This window comes from Ostrinia nubilalis, chromosome 4 (assembly GCF_963855985.1).
Source record: "Ostrinia nubilalis chromosome 4, ilOstNubi1.1, whole genome shotgun sequence".
In the NCBI taxonomy this organism is placed as follows: Eukaryota; Metazoa; Arthropoda; class Insecta; order Lepidoptera; family Crambidae; genus Ostrinia; species Ostrinia nubilalis.
The window spans coordinates 10,199,020-10,222,085 of NC_087091.1; the positions used below are offsets into that span (position 1 = coordinate 10,199,020).

At 35.7% G+C, this 23,066-nt stretch overlaps 1 protein-coding gene across 1 annotated transcript; it reads right to left on the reverse strand.

Moving 5' to 3' along the window:
• Positions 1 to 1,089: 1,089 nt before the first annotated feature.
• Positions 1,090 to 20,805, reverse strand: LOC135071067 (zinc finger protein 583-like). The gene is made up of 8 exons (XM_063964816.1): positions 20,668 to 20,805; positions 17,876 to 17,986; positions 16,291 to 17,496; positions 15,547 to 15,678; positions 12,244 to 12,464; positions 11,446 to 11,531; positions 9,340 to 9,507; positions 1,090 to 1,404 (listed from the first exon to the last, which is right to left on the reverse strand). Exons 2-8 carry the CDS (start codon positions 17,984 to 17,986, stop codon positions 1,208 to 1,210), a joined length of 2,121 nt encoding a protein of 706 aa, XP_063820886.1. The 5' UTR covers positions 20,668 to 20,805; the 3' UTR covers positions 1,090 to 1,207.
• Positions 20,806 to 23,066: the final 2,261 nt, after the last annotated feature.

The following is a 23,066-nucleotide window of genomic DNA, read 5'->3' on the forward strand; positions in this document are numbered from 1 at the left end:
TTGTTCGTAGGTACCTACTATCTTATCTCTCTACCTATTCAAGTATTTTTAAGTTCCAACTGCAGGCTGCAGTAAACAAGTACCTTGGTTACTACTCGTAGTCTTTTCAATCGCTGTTGACGTGTAAATAAAATGCAATATGAAGTAATCGTTGTGTTGTGTTTTGTTTGGGCACATGTTGCATATTAGTTAAAGCCAAGGTAATGATGAAACAGTTATAAACAGATATCCATAACTAAACGTTTATATGTTAGCTTAACTGGCTTAACGTCGCGTAGTGAAATTAATAGTGTAGGGTAAAAGTACCAACATATAGGTACCTTCTTGGATTATATTTTCAAAGTAGCTCGCATTCGCATTATCAAAAAGGAATATTCTCACATCTCTATAGCAAAATAAGCTTACAAAGTCTCTTTGCCGTGTCAACAGCAGTAGGAGCGACACCGTTAAGCAAACTTACAAAAAGACTGTTGTGGAATCATGAAACCTAGAATTTTCTGCGCAAAGAACACCATCATCATTTAATAATCCTGTCCGTCGGCCCACGCTCTTTAAAAATGGGTGGTGTCAAGTATTTCATTCAATAGTTGCCTATAGTTTTAACTTGCGTAAGATTTAATATTTAGAATTCAATTGGTAGCATTTCAGGCTTAAATAAATACAGGAAATTATGAACAAGAATACAAATTATTTACGAAAAAATATAATGTGCTTCTTGGTAAATGATTTTGAACGCAAAGGGTTCCATATCATCATAACTATAAAGTAATTTTACGACATTCAATAAATTCCATAAATTGATCAAAATAAGAAACTCGTTCTTTCCCTTTTGAAGTTCAGGTGGTGCTTCTTGGTGAACGACTTTGAATACAAAGGATTTCGTACCATCTTGCAAAGTCAAATTACACCTTGAAAAATCGATCAAATAAAACACGTTTAGGTACTTGTATGCCCCCATCCCCCTTCAATTTCAATTTTCAGGAAGTTCAGGTGAGATATCACGTGCTTAGTGAACAACATTGGACGCTAAGTATTACATACCAAATTCTAAGGTTATTTTATATCAATTAACGAAAAAAAAAATACTCATTGTTTTTCCCCTCATTCCCCAGCATTTTAATTTAATTTTAATTTTATTATTTTTTTACAGTATCAATAAAAATAAATAATCTGTGCCAATATTTTCAAAATGGCCGACTCTTTGTCGTTAGGTGGACGCAGCACTGTCTTCAGGCGCGCTACATTTCTTGAGGTGTGTTCTCATGTTTGAGGACTGCGTGAAGGCGAGGCGGCAGCGCGGGCACGAGTAAGGCTTGGCGCCCGTGTGGAAGTTCAGGTGCGATTTTAGGTGATGTTTCTTAGTGAATGATTTTGGACACAGCGTGCAGGAGAATGGTTTGATACCTGAAACAATTTAAAAGTTTATTATTTTATGGTCCGTTTATGTCAACACACACAAAATTACAAACTAAAAGACCTCCTTTACAGAATCTAAACATGTAAAAGGGCATTTCTACGGGGTCGACCGATCGACCTACTGGGGCGAAAAAAGTACCTTTAAAATTGAAGTACGGACTTGAAAAAAATCACACGTATTTATAGGACTCTTGACTTGATGGAGAGCATATTTAGAAGACCGCCAGGTTTTACATCTCGCCTTGAAAAAATCCGAAAGTTCAAAAACGGCCGAAATTTGGCCTAAAATGGAGTGTCCGGTTTCCAGAATTTACTCGTTTTTGCTTTATAACTTTTGAAATAATAACTTCCCCATTATGAAACCCACATTCACAGAACAAGGGATAGTTAGATGATCAAACGAACTTACCAAGTGAAGTTCGATCTGAATTATCCTGTTTTCGCCGAAGAGATTTATTTTACCGTGTAGTACCCCTGTACGACAAGCCAAACCGCACACAATATTCAGCGTAGTAGTAGTAAAAAACAAAAGAGCGGGCAACCCCACCCCTACCACGCTGTGGGCTCGGTGTCCGAGCGGTCTCATTATATTTAGAGAAGAGATGACATTGACGTTTACCTCCAGGGAAGAAGATATAGAAATCTTCGGGTTGGGAGGGACCTTAAATCTCTTCGGCGAAAACAGGATAATTCAGATCGAACTTCACTTGGTAAGTTCGTTTGATCATCTAATTATCCTGCTTTCGCCTCCGAGATTTATTTTACCGTGTAGATGTTTAGAGCATGGATCAATGTCCATGTTAAATGGTTAAGAGAGTAAATGTCAATGTACTAAATACATAATAAAGCAATATTTTTGTATTAGAATCGTATTGCATCACTTATTCATAACAATAACAAGTATCACGGTCTCAACAAGATTTTGTTCATTATAGAGTATTATTATATACATTTATTTGTACTTCTATTAACTGTTAAGTACGACTACTGATTGTAAAAAGTTGCCAAGACAGTTGACAGAGCATCCTGTCTATCCAGCACACTGGCTAATTGTGTCAACGTTGACAGCGGCGCAAACCGCAGGCCATACTGCCGCGTGTCGCGTGCTGTGTGGGCCGAACGCCCTCGTGTCGACACTCCTTTCCTATATTTATCCAGTTTCATCTCAGAACTGAGCTTGACGACGGTAGTGGTTAACACCGAATCGATCACAGTGACTGCAAGGCTAACACTCTGATTGTTGTAAAACATAAGCTCACTTGCATTTTAATTAAATAAATAAATAATGTGGTTAATTAAAACTTATTAATTTATTTGGATACAGTTTGACCAGTATTCCAAAACAGTATTAATTTGGATTCCAAGTAACACTGTTGCGAGGAAAAAGTTTGGTTTCTATTTAATAGCACTATTTAATAGCAATCTTTTGATTCTTGAAACCTGACCAATAAATTATAATATTTATTTAAATAATTATATATTTCAATAAATTATATGATTTCACTAACGATATTGCTAAGCGGTGGTTATTTAATGTTATTATAGGATGCACCCGACTTTAGAATATGCTAAGCAAATAGAGTAAGGTAGGTACAATGATGTAATTGAGCATTGTAAAAATATTTATTTGTCAGTCATTTGGTGTAGTGGTTTCGAAACGGACTACTATGCCGAGAGGTCCCGGGTTCGATCCCCGGCCGGGCAGAAATTGAATTGATACATTTTAATTTCTGTGATGGGTCTAGGTGTTACTATGTATAATATGTACTTATGTATATAAAAACGGTATTTAAGTATGTTTATATCCGTTGTCTAGGACCCATAGCTTTGCTCAGTTTGGGACTAGGAGCGTAGTGTAAAATGTCGAAAGAAGGATATTAAAATTTATTTATTATTTGCGGAGTGTATAGCGGAGTCTGGTACGTTTTGTTTGATCAACGACTGCCAAATACAAAACTCACTGCCAAGGAAAGGTAAGCTTAAATGGGCAATATGGTACTACTGATGTACCTGTTGCCCCGGCATTCTATTTTATTTTTATTTTTTATTTTTTTTATTTTTAGTGAAAAAACGTATTAACGTCTAAAAAAAAATGGTCGCCATTCTAAGGCGAATTAATTGGAATTAATTCATGTTAATCGTGTAGAAATCTCTACGCCAGACGATAAAATATGAATTATGACTAAATATCAAACAAAGTTCAAGAAACAAAAAATAGTTTTATGTCATGTACTGAAACCAAAGCGTCTAACATTTTCTGAGACAATATTAAACCAAGCTCCTACTCCGTGTCTTTATTCAGACACCTTGATTCAGTCAGCTTCAGTATTATGACTGTGATGATTGAATTTTTATAATCATGTTAAGAAAAAATAACAAAATACTAATTCTCAATTTATACTTCATAGAAAGGGAAGAAAGACTCATTCATTATTATGAGTTTGTGGCAGCGTTATCGATTCGTAAAATAATATCGCATTATTTTTTGGTATTATTAAAAAATGTCCTATCTAAATTGAAGGTTACAAGTAGTGGTAGTACTGGTAGGTACCTACATAATACATAGTTTATTTTATGTGGTTGATTCGTTCTTTGACTGACCAAAGTCCACTAGTCCGGTTGTTATTACAAGCGGCCCGATTTCTTTTTTGATGCGTCAATAATTTTGTATTACATTGATTACAATGTAATTATTATTGTGTTATATTTATAAAGACATAGTTATTATCGCTTTAACGCATAATTAGATACTTTGCTTGTCTAAAAGATTTAGCAAGATAAGAAATGATTCAATGTATTTCATGATGTCGCATCTCTTCTTATGAGAATTCTAACGTTATACATAAATAATTTATACGAACCAATTGTAAAACAGTACATGGAGTTAAAACTGACCTTTTTTTTTTTTTTTTTAGTAAATAAATAATAATAATGATGATGAAGCCTTACTTTGTAAGACTATCAATAGTATTATTAGCATTAATCATACATTGATTAGTAGGTACAAACCTACATAATAATGTTTTTCCAATACAAGAAAAAATGACATCATCTTATGTACCGATACCGATACAGTTTAAGGTAGCTCTTAGATTTTATCTATTATTTATAGATACAAGCTGGTGAGACGTCATGAATAAAAAAATAAACTTTTTAAAAATATCAGGGCTAAAGCAAGGCCGCAAAGAGACAAACAAAAATGTTGCCTGTTTGTTCAGATACAAAACAAACATCCGTTAAAATAAAACCATAATTATATTTGCTTTTCAATGGCTATCGTGTTTATGTAATAAACATATTATATTAATAAGTTTCTTTAAACCATAAATGAATCTTTTGTTAAAAGTTTAATTGCGGCTAAAATATCATCCCTTTTGAAGTGCTTAAACCACATAAACTTTGTTTAGCATCTTATATAAACGCTATCTAAGTCCACCATCAAGGAACATTTTTTTTTTTTTTTTTTAACAAGTGGGTAATCTCAGAATGTACTCGTGTCGACGGATGCGATTAAGAATATTCTTAATATCAACGTCTCTGCGCCGACGTGTATAATTATTTGTTTGTATAATTAATTATGTTTACTCGCATGGTTATGATGATTATGAAAAAAATCATCTGGGTTCGATTCGGGAATCGAATAGGTATCTCGGTACAATAAATTCTGAACCGGATAATATGTACATTGCATTTAAAATAAAAATATTTTAAGCGGCCAGCACATACCTGTACATAGATGGCGCGTCGTCTAGGGACGCGGGTTACCTTGGTGTTCTGGTCGGTCTTTAATGGCGCTTCCCGCGTTGCGCTGGCAGCGCTGGGCATGCGGCGGCGGCGGCGCGGCGCTGCGGCGTAAATAAAGGCGCCTGCGCTTGTGGAAGGCGGCGTGGTTGCGCCGCGGGCGGGTGATAGGTCTTAGCCCATCATACCATACAGCAGGGCGTAGCTTGTCGGTACGGCCTCTGTATAAAGCCTCGATTCACACAGTTATGCGAACGGCTAAAGCTTAAATTATATATTCAGTGCAGCAGCCTGGATTAGTTGTCATATCAAATAAATACCTCTTTTCCCGTTTTAGAGGATTATAATGAGTTATAGTTGTCGACCGTCGATGTAATTGGTCGACCGACCGGAAATGTAGAAAGATCTTTGTAAGTTTCCAACAAAAAAAAATGTGAGACTGATAAGTACTCACAATCACAATGTCAGTTAATATGAGTCGTTGCATAGAAAACACGACATATTGTCATACTTCATATATAAAGTAGGCATTTATTTCCACTTCGACTCGGTTCGGTCAACAAACCGGCCTAAGGTTTATTTAGGATCTTTTATTCTGACCTTATAATAGCAAGTAATGAATCTACATAAATGCACTTTGAATTTTGATCTGATACTTATTTCTTTCTTACTAGCCTTTGTATTTAGACCAATATCGATTGGTGTAATGTATAAAAATACGAAACAACAAAATTATTCAGTTACCCTTTGTAGCATTGAACAATGTGTATGGCCACAGGGTCATCGGTCGTTATAAAAGCAGGCGGAGGCTCGACTGGGGCGAGTGCGTCCGCGGCGCCGGGTCATCATGCTCCAAGACGGTTGATGGTTCATAAGGTGTAAGGCCAAGAAGGCAAGCTCTTAATGTGGGTAGTTTCGTAAAAACGCAACATTTTTCTGTATGAGCTCATTATGTTCTGTTTTTACGGCTTTTAAAAATGGCCGAAAAGAAGATACTTAACTCGTAAAAGTGAATAATATTACAATACCTGGCTATCTCGGTAGTTAATATCTCGTTTTTACTCGCTAGAGCAAAAAACGGCTACTGGTTAAAAAATAACCGAACATAAAGTGGCTGCTGGTTAATATCTTGTATTAACGCTACTGGTTAAAAAATGACCCGCAAAAATGACCGAATATAAAGTGGTTGCTGGTTAATATCTCGTATTAACTCGCTAGAGCAGAAAATGGCTACTGGGTAACATCTCGCATTACCTCGGAGAAAAAAAAATGGCTACTGGGTAACATCTCGCATTACCTCGGAGCAAAAGAATGGCTACTGGGTAACATCTCGCATTACCTCGGAGCAAAAAATGGCTACTGGTTAACATCGCGCGTTAACTTGGAGCTAAAAATGGGTCAAAGTTACGCGTCGTGTCACAACGCTTATAATAAAAATGCACGAGCACTTACACAAAATAGTTGTTACAACCAACCTTGTGTTGGGTCTAATTCTCGTCACTACACTGCACAACTTAAAATAATTACGTTTTTTGTCGGTAAAAACGTCCTGGTGACGTCACTTAAGCATTTTTCTTATACTGCGTGCGGTCGTTGCGCGTGCGCACAAAGGAATGAGACCGCTCGGACACCGAGCCCACAGCGTGGTAGGGGTGGGGTTGCCCGCTCTTTTGTTTTTTACTACTACTACGCTGAATATTGTGTGCGGTTTGGCTTGTCGTACAGGGGTACTACACGGTAAAATAAATCTCGGAGGCGAAAGCAGGATAATTAATAAAGCTATATAAATGAGTTTCTTTATTGCAAGTCCTTGGGTTTTAATACAGTAACACATTTAAATTTTGTCCGACGTATGTGCCTCAATTCCGTGATTTTTACTTTTGTGCTCCTATATCACTAACAACGCACAATACGAACACCCACGCCTGATTCCCATAAACTAGCAGTTGCACTCGAGTGGTCGAGCAGTATAAAAGAGGGATCAGTCACTTTGAGGAGCATTTTTCAGAGGTTTGAAATCACTCAGAATTTTTGGTCACTGGTCATTTCTCAAACCGGTGTGCGACATTAATAATGTTCATGAAGTATTTAATGAGATTACTGCTGAATTAATTAAGTATTTAACTGATATCTGCCATTACGTTTGGTAGAAATCGTTGTAATTTATAATACTTTCGAGTAATTTGATGAAATGTGACTTTTCCTCAATTCCGTGGATCTCAATTCCGCGGAATATGGGGCATCGAATTGAGAAAACACGTACACCGAATTGATATTAAATGAAAATAGATACTTTTATTGTGCTATAAATTGTTTGTGTAACTTAAAATAATAATGAAATCAATAGAGCATAATAATAGGGTGAACTACCAATCATTGGACCGTACCAGTCATTGGACAGAAGACAATAAAACTATTTATTTGAGGTTTCAAAAAAATACACTGCTATTGCTATCTTATTAAAATAATTCTTCCAGGTTCTTCCCTCGACCTTCACCAGATCGTCGGTCTACCTAGTGGGGGCCTGCTCACTTGTCCGTGGTTTCCACTCGACAACTTTTCAGTCCCAACAGACATTATCTGTACGAGCTATGTGCCCCGCCCACTGCTACTTGATTTATGCAATTTTACGGGCTATGCCGGTCACTTTGGTTCTCTTGCCGATATTCACATTTCTGATTCTTATTAGGCTCATAGTAAGCGACCAAGTTTCACATCCATACACCATCACTGACAACACACACTGGTAGAAGACTTTTGTCTTAAGTCGCTGCGGTATTTCAGACGTAATAGCGAAGCTTCCCGATCGATGCTTAGCTGAGTTGAATTCAGCGATAGACCTCTTTCTCAAAGTTGGACCTAACTATCTGGACTCTTGTCCCAGGTATACAAAATTGTCAACAACTTCTAGTGTAGTCTCCAACCTTTAGAGGAGTGGGTGCAACACGGACATTTGACATGATTTTTGTTTTGTCCATGTTCATTTTGAGACCCACTTGTTGAAAGGCTCTACGGAGGCCATGACTCCGATATCATCCCCGATATCGCGACTCCTTGGTCTTCTGTATAATCTGCCGTAGCGTACCTGTGTGTGTACCATAATACTAAAGCCTTTTCGGAAACAAGCTTGTTCGGAAGACTGGAAGTCGTCGAGTCTGCGAGCGAGATGATTCGTAAGGACTCTCGAAAACAGCTTGTAAACACGCCTCATAAGTGAGATGAGTCTATAATGCTATCACCACACTTCTGTGCCATGCCGGAGGCCTTTTTACTTCAAGAATGACGGAATTGAACTGCTTCTGTAGAGCCTTTAGTACCGGCGAAGCTCAGCTATAATGCCGTAACACCTGGTGCCTTGTTGTATTTCAGCTATTTGAGTGCCATTTTAATCGTGTACAAACTGACGTCCGATATAATATCTTCGGTATAGTGTCAGGTAAATCTAGCTCTTGGGTTTTGCAATATTTGTTTTATGTTTAACGTTAAGAATAAATAAACAAAGAGACCCTGTATTATGTATTTATTTGTTTTATTTAAATAAAATTAAAATAATATATAAAATTAAGAATTTATTATAGTTCCTTATTAAAAAATTGAACATATTGATTAGGATTTTTGTTTTATTCCATTGGTATTTCAGACACATAAACCTAAAATGAACCATCTAACTAATAGACCAGCAATCAGATATCAAAACGTTTTAAGTATTTATTATTGAAATACATTGGGTATTTCTTCATAATGTCATCAATTCTAAGTTTGCGGAGCGATTTTTATATTTGGAGATTCATTTCTCAATTCCGTGATTCATTTTCTCAATTCGGTGCTCTCTCAATTCGATGCTTAACATTTCTCATAAACCACTTCACAATATTTAGTGACAATGCTATTTTTACATTCAGAATGGAGTAACATTTATTTTTTTGTATTGAAACTACTTAAAAAAATAAATATAAATTTTAGCACCGAATTGAGAAAAAATACACCGTACAGTAGAAATGATAAATAAAAATATATAGTAAGGACTTTTAGACATAGTTACAATAATAAAAAGTCACTTATGACTGCTGTAGATTAGTTGTAAAGAAATCAGCCCTAACTTATATCGAAGAATTGCAAGCATTATATCACAACAATATTGATCATTTTGACAAAATAACAAGACAAATGTTTGATACTCACCAGTGTGCAGCCGAAGATGCAAGGTCATATTTGATCTGTCAGCGAAGCGCTTATCGCAGTGCGGGCAAGCGTACGGCCTCTCTCCGGAATGGGTCCTCTGGTGCTGCTTCAAAAGCATTTTGCGGGAGAACGCCTTTCCACACTCTTCGCAAACGTGGGGTTTTACACCTGAAAACCAAGATTATTACATTTTATCATTTAGATCTTTTTGTTATAAAATGTTATAAACGGCATTAGCTGAAAAAACTCAAAAACCGTTTTTGAAAAAGATACGGATGAATGGGAAATATTATTATCTTGATAAACCATACCATCCGGTGTATATGTATATTAGGTAAATCTTAATCAATAGCAATAAACAACTGTGGTATCAGTTAATTAAGGTTTATAAGTTTTATAGAGTTAAAGTATCAATCAGTGTGGTAAAGGTAAGTATGTCGTTTTACAGTCCAATAAACCAAGCAAGATATCGAAAAACCGGCAACAGACAAATATTGATTCGCATGCCCATATTACTTAATTAATCAATGACCTAAATACTTTAAATATATTGTTACCCATAATTTAACTTATCAAAATACATAGTGATGTGCTAAACATTGGTTCCTTTCTTTCGAATACGAAAATTTAAAGAATGTATCAATGTAGCCGAACCGCATGATATTAGCCGTAAGAAAGAAAATAATATTGTTAGAGTGACGGAGGCTTAGCGCGTGAAAATCACTGAATACTAAGTCTGGGTAAACAAATGACTTTGTAAATCATTGTTCAGACTTCAGAGCAGTAACTTGGAGTTGGAATGAGTCCCGTCTCTGACATCGGAGATTTATATAAGAAAAATCTGAAATTGGTTTATCTAAAAAACTTCATAATGAGAAGTTTTGTCGGTATCGACCGAAATAGCTTAGATTTCATCGCATCTCTACCAATTCCCTTGCCATATAACTTTTTATAACAGCTATATGGAACCATAAATCTTTACTCAGAATACTTATTATAAAAGGTGAAAAGAGATGTTACCAATTATGTAGGTTCTTCACGAATTTCCATCATAACTAAAAACATACGAATTTCATTCATGGAACTTGAAAAAATATGTATAGAAAAACGTTCAATGGAAAACTTAAAAGTAGAGTGTGGGTGTGCCACACTCACACCTAGTATTAAACTGTCATCACAATAAACACTTCATAAAATTCTCATAAACATAATTATGGTTTTAAAAATGTACCAATTGTGACTCAATATGCCTACTCGTAATTTGTCCCTCCATATTCATAGGGGGTAATAATGAATTCGGGTAACTTTCAGGGACAGAATGGTTCTAATCTTTAGTTAAGATTTTTCCTACCTAGTTACCTTCGAAAACGGGTTTCTATCATTTTTATACTCATTTATTTACCTTATGCCCGTTTTCACCATCAATCCCTAATTTTTAAGTGACCCCTATGGTAACATATAACATGAATTTTGTTTACATAGGAGTCACTTAAAAATTAGGGATTGATGGTGAAAACGGGCATTAGTGTAATATGCAGTCTGCGTAAGCCAGTATGACAAGGATCTAAGGAAACCAACTTATGTACAGACGACAACACTTCACTGTCAGACTGCACTTTTGTTGTCGCCTCCATGACAAGTTCATAAGCTGCCTCAGTGTTTACCTATACAGGGTGTTTTTATAATTAATATCCATTTTTTTTAATAAGCTCGATAGAACAATTTAGCAATCCTACTTTATCTTAATTACTTTTAATAATCGTTGTATTTTTCGCATGCCCTCAACTTAAGTTTTAAAGGTTATGGTATATTTTCGCGCACTATTATGTCTATGAGCTCTGCAGTTAACTACTTGTGTGTTTGAACGAAGTAAGTTATCCACGTGAGACAATTTTGAATCCTCGCGCATTAGATAAAAATAATTAAATATAAAAAAAATGTTTTCTTTACGTAATCAATTAAGTTACTGATGCTGAGTCGCTCCTAATTTGGACACTGTTTTCAAATTCACCCTGTATGTGCTACCTATAGATACAGTCGAGTGGGTCCACGTCGTAAAGGAGATAGCTTCATTACCGAGCTCACGGCAGATGAGATGGTATCTACCTGTGTGGATCCTGACGTGCATATTGTATGCGACGCGCTGGTTGAACGACTTCGGGCACTGCGAGCACTTGTATTCCTTGCGATTTCTGAAAACAGTTTTGTTAAATTAGTGGTAAGTACATTGAATTCGCTAAGTAACCTGTGTAATGGTTATGGCAAGCAGATCTTTTTTGCACGGGTAAATGTAATGTAAGTCCAACGACATAATTTGAAAGATATAGTTCTTCTTCAGCCAAATGACGTCCACTGCTGGACAAAGGCCTCCCCCAAGGTTTTCCACAATGAACGGTCCTGCGCTGCCCGCATCCATAAAGAGATACTCTCGTAGAGACGATGGCCGTTGGGGCAGGAAAGTTCTCGAGTGGCGACCACGGGCTGGAAGACGTAGCGTGGGCAGGCCTCCTACTAGGTGGACCGACGATCTGGTGAAGGTCGCGGGAGGAGCCTGGATGCGGGCAGCGCAGGACCGTTCATTGTGGAAAGATAAAGTTAACTCTAATAAATCTGAAATTAGGAGTTGGTTTCGTGCATTGGAAATTCCTCACATATCCTTATTCGTTTCCTTATCTCGGAAAAATCTTAAACCGCAAGTTTACAGTTGAAAACATGACAAAGTTAAAAGTGCACAGGTCCCGATCTGTTGGTGCCCAAGAGTCCACCGCAGCTCAGAAAAAAAAATGCTGTAAGTTTCACCCAAGAGTGGGTACCGTGACATGTCTAGAGTGAACCACGTAAAGTACCTCTGAAATTCAATCAACTGTAGCGCTGCCAACTGATAGTTTACAAAGATTGACGTACCTATGTATCTTCATGTGGCTGCTCAGATAGCCTCTATCATTGAAGTACTTCCCACACACAGTGCAGGTTGCTGCGAACTCCCTGGTACCGCGGTGGACAGACATGTGGTATTTGAAGTTGCGCAGCTGAGAGAACGTTTTGCCGCACTCTGCGCACGAGTACCGCGCAACCACCGTGTGACGCTTCGTGTGGACTTCCAACGATTCGGAAGTTGTGAATACCTGTTGTTTATAGGAAAATAAAAATATTTGTTATTAATATTAGTATTATTTTTATAAATTTGATAAAATTTAGGTTCTTTGCCATTAAAAACTTTTAGTATCATAATTAATAGAGTTTAAAAACTTTATAAAAATCTAAGTATCTGTTTGAAATTACATTTGTAAAAGCCTTCATCAGCTCACTTACTTTTTCATTTGTTTACCTTGTATTAAGTTTTTCATCCCTATAGATAGATATAGTATTTTCATAATGCTAATTTTCATTAGTTTTACTTCTCTTTAACACATTAAAGAGGGTGCCCTTTCAGACGCATAATATTTTTCATCATAATTTAGTTTGGCATAACAGTATTGGCATAAAGTTTTTTCGCATAAACTTTGATTGGCATAGTTTTCTAAATGCATAATGGTTTCTTAGGCATAATAATAACTTTCTCTAATTTTCAATACCATAATTTAAAAAATCATAAATGTAAATAACATAATTATTATATTCCTAAAGTTTGTTTTGAATAAAATACGATAAACATAATTTAATTATTTATAACATTTAAAGTCTATAAAAGCAACCAACATTGAAGAGTAATTAATTATGTATTTGTGATGTTGCGAGCGATCTTCCTTCCACCTTTATACGAGTACTCTTTCGGCCTATTTTGTAAAAACTAAATTCTCTGTGTCATTGTCATTTTTGTTCCTAATTTTGTCCTGTCTCTTAGAAAACTTAAGCTCATGAAAATACATTTGATCTCGAATCCCTCTTATCGTTTATTACGCACATATTATACAGTCCACATTTCTTTTACAACATTAAGCTTAATTGCCTGGTCTGGAATTATGTAGATCCCGACTGGCCGTGGTCTCTTCCACGTGGTACTAGTCTGCCCTATACTAGAGTGTAATTTAAAAGCCGGAGGCGCAGAGGGAGTGCGGTCCTCGCTCGCTGTACTGCGCTCGCACTTCCCGCAGCGCCGGAGATAAGGCAATCCTAATGCTTGCTTGCATGCATGCTTGCTGCTTGCTTGCGCGCTTGCTGCTCGATTGCATGCTTGCTTGCATGCTTGCTTGCTGCTTGCTTGCATGCTTGCTTGCTTGCTGCTTGCTTGCATGCTTGCTTGCTTGCTGCTTCCTTGCATGCTTGCTGCTTGCTTGTAGGCTTGCTTATTTGCATCCTTGCTTCCTTGCAGCTTGCTTGCATGCTTGCGTGCTTGCTATTTGATTGCATGCTTGCTGCTTGCTTGCATGCTTGTTTGCATACTTGGTTGTCTATTTATATTTGTTAACTTATATTTTATATGAATAACATTTTTATATTTCATATTTGTTAACATTATGGTATTTTGTATTATGAATGGTAATATTTATGGCATTGGTTTAGATGCCAATAAATGTTATGAAAAAACAAGAATACAGAAAAAATATATACTAAAATATTATTATAATAAAAGTGGTTATGGCAAAAAATATTATGCCTTATGATTTATACTGTATTAACGTTATGCGAAATGATGAGTATGCCAAAAAACTTTATGCACTCTTAAATTATGACAATACTTTTTATGCAACCGAATATGGACCCCATTAAAGATCAATGAAACGATACACAAAATTAGAAATCAAGAGTTGATGTCTCTACCGAGGTTCATAAACGTACAGCAATTTAACTTCTCAAGGTAGGTTGTGGTGCTAATAAACGGCACGTCGAGTAAACAACTGCATGAAAGGCATCACCTTTGAAGACAATATTCTTATCTCCGCTGAATGATATGCAGCAAAAATAACAGTTACCAAGCATTCAATAGACGAATGCAAACGGCCGCATGAATGTGAATGCTGTTTCCCGCAATTTCACGACAAATGGCGAAAGCTTGCGAAGCTTTTGAATTAAATATATGTACTTGCAGTAATAATATACATGATCATACAAAGTGTCGATGCCTTAAGTATTATGCAAATACGCTACGTTTATTTCCTAATCTTTAACAATATGATTAAATTCCAAGAAAAACCCTGTCTATTCCATAATCATTCATATCAAATTTTACTTATAGAGTGTTTTCCGATAAGACCTTTCATCCGTCCTTTTCTTTGTGCTGTGACCTAAAAAGTTAAACCGTACCAAAATAATTGAACCTTTATCGAGGAGGGCAGAGATATTTTTATGAAATGAATATTTCACAGCTCATACATTAAAACTAAAATAAAGCTTGAGCTGAGTTTTAAGAGAATTAAAAAAATATATATGTAGAGTCAGGCGAGAGTGAATAGGCACTTACAGGGCAAATATGTACCATCCTAGACCGCATCCCACTTAACATCAGGTGCGATTGTGGTCAAATACCTGCCTTGTTATGCATATATATATATATATATATCGAACGTTTAGACCAGTCTAGACGAATATATATATATATATAATCGTCTAGACTGGTCTAAACGTTCGATTATCAGGCACGACGAATGAGATTATTTTAGGTTAACTACTTTAAAGGTGCTTTCAAATAATGTAATCAGTTAAATTATTCATGTATTTTATGCGTAGAGCGACATTTATCATAACAACTGCTACTAGGGCTCTCCTAGCATTATAGACAGCCGATAGTTTACAGAAGTTAACAACCCATACCGCAATCGGAAGTGAAAGGTGAGACTGACATTTATTAGTATCACTACTAGAATTAGAGTTAAATGCAAAATTTTGTTATTGCTTTTGGAGCAAAACAAACAAGATATTAATATTACGGAATACTAGACATAAAACGCAATTAAAAGTGGCTCAGCTTTTATTGCAAGAAAAGCTTCAACGCTGCTTTTCAGCTACACCAAATTTTCTTCCGTCATTAACGAAAATAGCTCTATAACTTATATAAGTAAGTACCTACCTAACCTTGTGTGTGTATCTCTATCCTTTCCTTTGCATTATTACCTACTTGGATTTGACAGTTTGTTTATTTTATTAATTGAAATACAAGGCACAATATTTCTTACAAACAAATATGCTTTTCGATAGGTACCTACGTGAAACTTAAATTATTTATAATATCTTATACATAAGTTCTAATACAATTTATGAAACACTTACCTGGCTACACAAGTTACATTTGAACTCTTCTCTGGTAACGGCAGTAACATTTTCCAACTTGTTACATGTACTTGGTATTAAAGATTCTTCAATATTATTGTTACTATCGTTTACAATGGCCTCCTCATTCTCCTAAAAACCAATATTCAAAACGTTACACAGAAGATTCTTATTTACAATACACAATAACGTTTTAACAATCAAATCATAAATATTAACAGGTGATGATTAATTAACAAGATGTCCACCTTTTGGCCCCATTGAAAAGTCCATCAACCGCTCAAACTTGCCGAAAATGATGAATCGAATAACGACAGAAATTAAAAGTTGTATTATGGCTATAGTGTGGGCCATACTACAGCGACAACTTCTATTAACATCTCAGTGAAAATCAAATAAAAAGTGATAATGGACAAAAGCGTAAACTAATCAGATGCATTCACCGGTGTATTTATTTACAACATTCCAAATGGACTGCATGTAGGTATAGCAAGCTTTATAAAAGTTTACAGTTAGTTTGGAAGCCCAGTGGGGAAAATAAATCACCATCAATCCCTAATTTTTAAGTGACCGCTACTATAGGAGTCGCTTAAAAATTAGAGATTTATGGTGAAAACGAGCATAATTAGCATATTTTACCGATTTTTACCCCTTAGGTAACTAAATCTAGTGATGTAAACTAATTAAAATCATTATTTATCTTATCTTATTTATTATATTATTTATCTTAGCGACTTTACATACCTTCTTTTTTAGTATCTCGGATTCCGTTTCATTGTTGAGTTTTCTTCGGAATGGTTTGTAATTGTATGGTAATCGTGGACACCACGGACTATCTAGCACTTGATTAAAAATTGGTTCCTTTAATGACTTACTTCCGACGGTACTGTCTTTAGCTATGGGATATTTACATGATAATTTACTCGGACTTCTACTATACAGTGTTTCTGGTGTCAATGGCTGTGCATGTGCAGTTAATTTAGAATCCAGAAGCGATCTATTTTGACTGAGATCTAAGGAAGGCATGATCATTTTAGGCATAGACAGATTATTCGGAATTCCTGTTTGCACTTTTTGTGCACTTAATTGAGAAGGATAACAACTTAACCAAGGATTCTTTAAATGTGCACTCAAATTGTAGCTATTATCTATAAGTCTCTTATTATTTATCAAGTCTGTACTTTGAAATAAACCCATATTATGGTGCATTTTTGAACAGGCATCGCTGTACAGTCGAGCGCAATCTTGTATGCAAAGTTGTGGAGTGCGAGTGGCGTTGGATTTATAGGATGTGTATTCAGTTGTTTTCCTAGATATCTCTGAGAGCGTGTCGTCAGTTCTGCTGGGAAGCTTGCCATTTGCATTCGTCAGGAGAACAGATGTCGGTGCACGATAGCGTTCATTTGGTATTGCTAGCACGCCGCCCGTCAGACCGTTAACATTACCGTTCTGAGGATATGTCTCGATATATAAATCACGTAGGAAAGAGTTCCTTTGTCGGTCTCGGTATGACTCTGGTGGGTTGTCTAAAGAAGGCTGAACATCACTCCAACTAAGCCGTTCTCGCTTATCGCCGAGATCTGAATCTGTTTGCGAATATCGTAACCATATGTCCTGTAGCTGCTCTCCTTTCCTTATATTAACATATTCGAGTTCATTACTATTTCCAACAGTTAGGTTAAACACTCTTTTTGACCATTTACTTTTACGATACGTACAAAGACCCAGTTCTAGGTCTCCAACGCTATCGCGAATCTTTTGTAAGTATTGTTGGTCAATAAAAATTTCTAGTGCTTTAATGACATCAAGGAACTTAAGTAGATTTTGTTTTTTGACGATGACTTCCCCGTTATAAACATAATACAGTACTGAAGACAGTGCGTCGAGATCGAATTCAGGCAAGACTATGAACGTCGGCGTTTCTTCTTGTGGGCAAGACAGTAGAACTCTCTGAAAACAACAAGTAAGTACTTACTTAATTTAGTAAACAAACACCAATGGCATCTATTACCTAATCTATTACGGTCAATATCATAAGTAATAAAAGCCAAGTCATAGACAAGAGGTAGATTGGTGGTGGCAAATATTGTAATTTATTTTATTTATTTTATTTTACAATTTTTTGGAAAACTTACAGTTAAGTGTTACATTCAGTAATGTTTTTAATTAAAGTAAGGCCAATTAAAAGTTCCCACCTATAGATAACAATTAATTAATTTTATTGCGGACAGAAAACGATGATTAGGCACTATTGCTGTTTAAAACATCTTGTTGGCATCCTTTTGTATTGCTAAGGCCTTATTAAATTGTGTTTTATTGCAATAATTACCCGAAGGAAGTGGCTGACGCTGGCCAACACGGCTTTATGTGCGTTGAAGGTTCGACCGCCACAGGAGAGCCGCACATCGCACCACTCCACGCTCGACAACCATTCGCACATCTGCCACAAAATTATAAATGCTTATATTATATTTTAGATTAGATAGGATTATCATTACTCATCACACCAGTAATGTGTGTTAAACAGCTAGATTCTTTAAATGTAACATGAGAAGATTCAATAAAACAATTCAGCTGATTCAACTACTATAAATGGTCAATTTGATGCTACTTAGACATGAAACGAAAGTAGGCGTGCAAAATAACAAGTGGATAAATGCCGTTATCAGGCAAAATTATAGAAATTATTTCATGGTTCCCTCGTAACATTTTCTATGTAATTTGTTGGAGCACCTAAACTTAGTAGGTGCAGAGCTAACTCGGACGTGTGTAAACACGCCATGCTGTGGCACACTTTTAATAATTTTTCGACCGCGTGCAAACAGATGCGCAGTACCCGTCCTGTACCCGTCCCGTCTCACGCCAGTAAGGCAAAATTAACTAAACACATACGCGACCAGGTCAACGTTTTTAAAGTAGCACTATGCGTGAAAGTTTAGAACAAATAGATCTGATCAAACATGGTCAAAATTGGGAGACTCATCTCACTGTGACGTACCACTCTTGAGAACCTTACTACATGCATGCATGACAAGTTTTGAGGTGTTGTAAATTACTTACTTACTTAGAGGTGTTTCATAAGCATCTTCGTTTTGAACGCCCATTGAAGAAGACTACTTTGTAATCAACACCTACTTCTCCCACCCCTTCGACAAAATATTTCGCAATAATCAGCAATATCACTCCTTCCCACTCCATAGTTGTATAGTGGTAGTATTTAGCTAATCTGTTACAATACTACGCTTAGGTCCTTCATAATAATAACTACTTACTGATTGCTGAAGTTAATCCCCCCCCCCTCTAAAAACTAAACTGTTGGCTTCAAAAATCTGAAAAAATTCATGATAGTAGTGCTTTTTTTGAACTTTCAAGGAAAACTATAGCGGTTAAGATAGATCAGTTAGTTTGAGAGTAATAGTCATTTTAATCATGTATTATAAAATGTCATACCTAATAAAATATTAAATGTGACTTTAGATGAAGTAATTGCTTGCTCCTGAAATATATTGTGGTAACGAAGGAGAACTACGGAACCCTACACTGCGCGTGACACGACACGCACTTGGCCGGTTTTTTTTTTCACAGTGATTTTTATCTGTTGCAGAACGAAAGGTAGTAATGTTCTTATTTCAAGTTCTATCTCTATACCAAAAGGATTCCAAAAGCTAATATGGTATGAAAACAAACAAAATGATGGACAGGTGGAGTTCTTTTGCATTTGTAAGTAATTACCTATACAAGAACATCGATAAATACCTACACCATTATAGCCTATCCCTTCCACTTCAATTTAATACCCTATTTAGTCTAAGCCTATTAACGTACGTTAGTTGTACCATTCATAAATGAACTTTTATTTTCACCAAAGATATGCAATTTAACTTAAAACAGCCTAAATTAGCCACGCTCAAAGTTGTTATAGAAAATGTGCATAACAATAGAAAGTTGAATGTTTGTTAACAATAATACTGTCTTACATTACCAATTATTTACACTATATTCTAAATCTAAGCGTTTTGAATCAATTACCGAAGTTAATTCATTTAAGCTCTATTACCCTTAGCCGCTACACCCGATACAAACACTTGCAGCTTAGTTAGACTTTCTTTTTCATAACAAGTATTTAATAAAAGTTTATCATGATGAATTCGTACCTATATACATGTATGAGGTGTAAAATGTTTTGAATTGACGAAATCGATTTGTTTTGTTCCATAAGATTTATTTGGTATTTAATAGTCTACCTAGACTACGAAACCTTACCTAGGTAGGTAGGTACCTATAACTAATAGTTTTTCTTTGTTTCTTAAATTAATGCTTAGAACTGTTAAACAAAAGCAAAATGTATTTTATTTAGTAATTACAGACATTATTTAATGTACGTACAAAATTGGAAGTAATATTTGTTATTTTTAGTGTGTAATTTGAAATTTCGAATAATAATATTGTTTCTTCCTTGCTATTCTTTACTTATTAACGTCAGTAAGTAACTTAAACACATTTTAATAATAACTAACGACCCACCCCTGCTTCGCACGGGTATGTATTATGATAAAAACCTTAAATTCACTCTACCATTTAAGAAAAAACCGCATCAAAATCCGTGGCGTAGTTTTAAAGATCTAAGCATACATAGGGACAGACAGGCGACTTTGTTATGAAATATGTAGTGATAATAATTTCTTTAAGACCTACTAAACTGCGGCTAAAAACTTTATAGGTGCCATTCAAAGATAATCATTTTTAAATCTGAAATACCGCTGACTTATAATGTGCATAAACGTCTAAGTATAAAAAATGTGCAATAAAATAAATGAACAAAAATTAATATCATCTAATCTCAATCAATGAAAAAATCCTTCAAATAAGTAGAATTAACTCAGGTAAAAAAGAATGCCTTGTAGAAATCTAATTACAAGGCGTGTGAAACTGAAAAATTAATAAATGTAAAATACAGAACTAGATAAGTATCTTCTATAATGTTTTAAGTTTTTTACCTTTAATGTTCATTCAAACAATATTAACATCCTGAAGTGCATTATAAAAAAAAATGTTAATATCATTGTAACTACATACATTTAAAATAATTACACAATTAAACACAAATCATGAATAACTTACCGCAAGCGATGAAAATCAGCAAGTTTCCACTTCGCAATATTTTCCCGCCGTAGCAGCACAGACTAAAAAGCGCGGGACATCGCGTAGCGCACCACGGAGGCCGTATAGCTGAGCGCGCGAGTCCTACCTACTGACCGTAGGCCGCGAGAGCCGCAACTTCTGTCAGGCCTGGCTCACTCCGCGCGGTACATCCGATAATTACCTACAGCGAAGCGCCCCGCCGGCGGGTATTATATCAGTCGAGTGTCACGCGCGCGCCCGTCAGGACGCTGGCGTGCGTTGTTGTATGATTATAATTCTATGATCGAAGTATTATTTAAAAATGGACATAAAGAGAAAGAAATATTGTGCGGCGTTCGGGTGTTTAAATTCGAAAAGTAATCTACCGGATTTATCTTTTTTTTTCGCTTCCCAAAGATGCTGAAAGGTATGTTGGCCATGTAGGTAATCAATAATTCTTAGGATAGTATAGGAACCTAACCTACTATGAAGGTTTTCCATAATGAATGCATACTTACCTACATACGTACCTCATTACAAATAAGTAGATTAATTATTTTTTCACTAGACAGCAACCCTAACAGCGTAAGAAGAGTTCAGAGGCACGCGATAGAAAGAGACAAAACTTGTAGGTGAATAAAATTGTAGGTACGTAGTGCTGTGCGAGCTGAATTCCACTGTATCGCGTCGTAGCAAGACTCGCATTTATTTAAATCGTCTTGCGGAGTAATCCTTCTGTACCTGTACTATTACTTATTCTGTGCTTCTGTGCGTAGGCCATGTGCCTGTCTGTACATACTGCTTATACTGCCGAATTAATGACACGGCTAATGGTAGGCACTTGTTGCCTATAAACCTCTAATTGTGTTACATTTGACAATTTTCAAGAACACATCACATCTCAAGAACCACTGTTATTTACCAGAGCATGCGTATTCTTACAGATTATAGCATAATTAATTTGATGTATAATGGTAACTGGCTACATCATTATGGATATTAAACATTAAATCTTGGTTAATTTAAAACACAATCAAGTATTAAACAGAATGAAACGATGGCAGCATTTTAAGTAAGCCTAAGTATAATATGATATCGACCATCATTTCTACTATTTCAATTAAGAGCCATAATAATTCTCCAATTTTCCTTTCCTTCCTACTACAAGTGATTATTTCAAAATGTGGATACTCTGTCACATTTAAACCACTGAACCGATTTAGATGAAAGGTATACTCGTAGGTACTTAGACATAATTTAATAGCCAGGGAAGTTAAAAAGTTAACCCCCTGGTTTTTTGGAAAGAGAACACGCGCGTGGTAAAGATTTTTGTGACCGACCAAAATGTTTTTTTTTTCAGAGTGTAAAGAATTGACTTAAGCAACTAGTAGGTACCTATACTACTTTAGCTACTTACACTTAAAAAAAAGAAGAATTGAAAAAAAAAATGAATGCAGTTCGATACCTAGTTTTTTTTATGGGACAGGAGGCAAACAATACCGAAATACCGCTTGTTGTGGTCATAATACTTAATACCCTAGATCAATCAAAAGGAGCACGTTGTATTCCAAACATCACAGGAATAAGTAGGTAAGCCCAGTAAACGCGTGTTTCAGGTTTTTTCAAAATTCATCCCTAAAATGGGGAAATGGGGTGACAACGTCTGAAAGTCAACATGGGTAGTTATTTATATGGTTTATCGGGTCGATTCGACGAGAACAATTTCTGTGAAAGAACGAAAACGCGAGCGGAGCCGCGGGCAAAAGCTACTTACTTATAAAAATATGTTCATAGTAGGTACTTAAATTAATTTTAATAATTTGACGTTTCTTAAAGTCTTGGGTTGGCCCAAGACTCTTGGGTAATTAAGTATTTAATGTGGTTACTGCATACACGTATGTTCCCATTATCTACAAAAAGGGTGAACTGGGTGAAAATGGAAATGGAACATGAAAATGTGGTAAGTACTTAGTACCTAACTACTACTTAATTATCGTTATTTTATTTTATTTATAAAGTTCATTAAAATAACATAGGTAGGTTACTTACTCGTACTTACTACCTGACTTCCTGGCAAACTCATATTGATATTGTACCTAAATAAATCTTACCTACTTATTATAAAATTTCAAAAATTCAAATTTCTTTATTCTTCCAGGTGTTTTTAGTTTTACATTTCTATATTGCGATCGAGGAATTCTTTTAAGTAAATAAATACTTGTGGTAGAAAATTCCCGCTCTCCATATTAATTTAACATTAATTGACAATATAAATATAATTATGACTTTAGATATACACCACTAAATTTTTATCACCGAAAAAAAAAATATGGGTAATGTGTTATTGATACTGATCCCATTTGTGCAAAAAAAGAAGTTAAATAAAGTGACTCAAAATT